This window comes from Mus caroli, chromosome 6, assembly GCF_900094665.2.
Source record: "Mus caroli chromosome 6, CAROLI_EIJ_v1.1, whole genome shotgun sequence".
Taxonomy (NCBI): domain Eukaryota; kingdom Metazoa; phylum Chordata; class Mammalia; order Rodentia; family Muridae; genus Mus; species Mus caroli.
In genome coordinates, this window is record NC_034575.1 from 82,942,969 (window position 1) to 82,943,632 (window position 664).

At 57.6% G+C, this 664-nt stretch overlaps 1 protein-coding gene across 2 annotated transcripts in view; it reads left to right on the forward strand.

Moving 5' to 3' along the window:
* Aak1 (AP2 associated kinase 1) overlaps positions 1–664 on the forward strand; it is a 142,752-nt gene continuing 142,088 nt past the window's right edge. For both annotated transcript variants that reach the window (XM_021165060.1, XM_029478858.1), the window contains exon 1: positions 1–553. In XM_021165060.1, coding sequence (XP_021020719.1) covers positions 391–553 — 163 coding nt within the window. In that variant the 5' untranslated portion in view covers positions 1–390. The remainder of the gene's footprint in view (positions 554–664) is intronic.

Consider the following 664-nt stretch of genomic DNA (forward strand, 5'->3'; position numbering starts at 1 on the left):
GGGCCCGGGGCGGGGGTCCAGGCAGGGGGCCGGTGCGTTTCCAGGGCTTTCCCGAAGAAAATGCACGCAGCGTTTCCTCTGGATGACGGCCTGTGCTTTCCCTAGNACCCGGCAGTTAGGCTCTGGAGTGTGTTACTGATTCATCCTCTCTCTACCTCTGTCATCGCAGGTTTAAACTTAAACGATCGCTCCCCGAGGAGGAGGGGACCCGCCGCGCGATTGACAGTCTATTCCTGCAGGCGCCGTCCCTCAGCCCCCACCCCACGGCCGGATTCCCGGGGCTCTGCTCAGGGCTGAAACCGGAGAAGAAATCCTTAGATCTCTTTTCTTTACAACAAATACGAACCTAGAAACCATCGTTATTTTGCCTTGGCGTTTCATATTGGAAAGATGAAGAAGTTTTTCGACTCCAGGCGGGAGCAGGGGAGCTCTGGCCTGGGTTCAGGCTCCAGCGGAGGAGGGGGCAGCAGCTCAGGCCTGGGCAGTGGTTACATCGGAAGGGTCTTCGGCATCGGGAGGCAGCAGGTCACCGTGGACGAGGTGTTGGCGGAAGGTATGTTGGGAAGCCAGTGCGCGGTGAATTAATCTCGTGTGCTGATGTGGCAAGACTCTGGTTTCTAGTTGTATGAATGGGTTTTGACCAACTGACCCTCCCTTCCCCCCC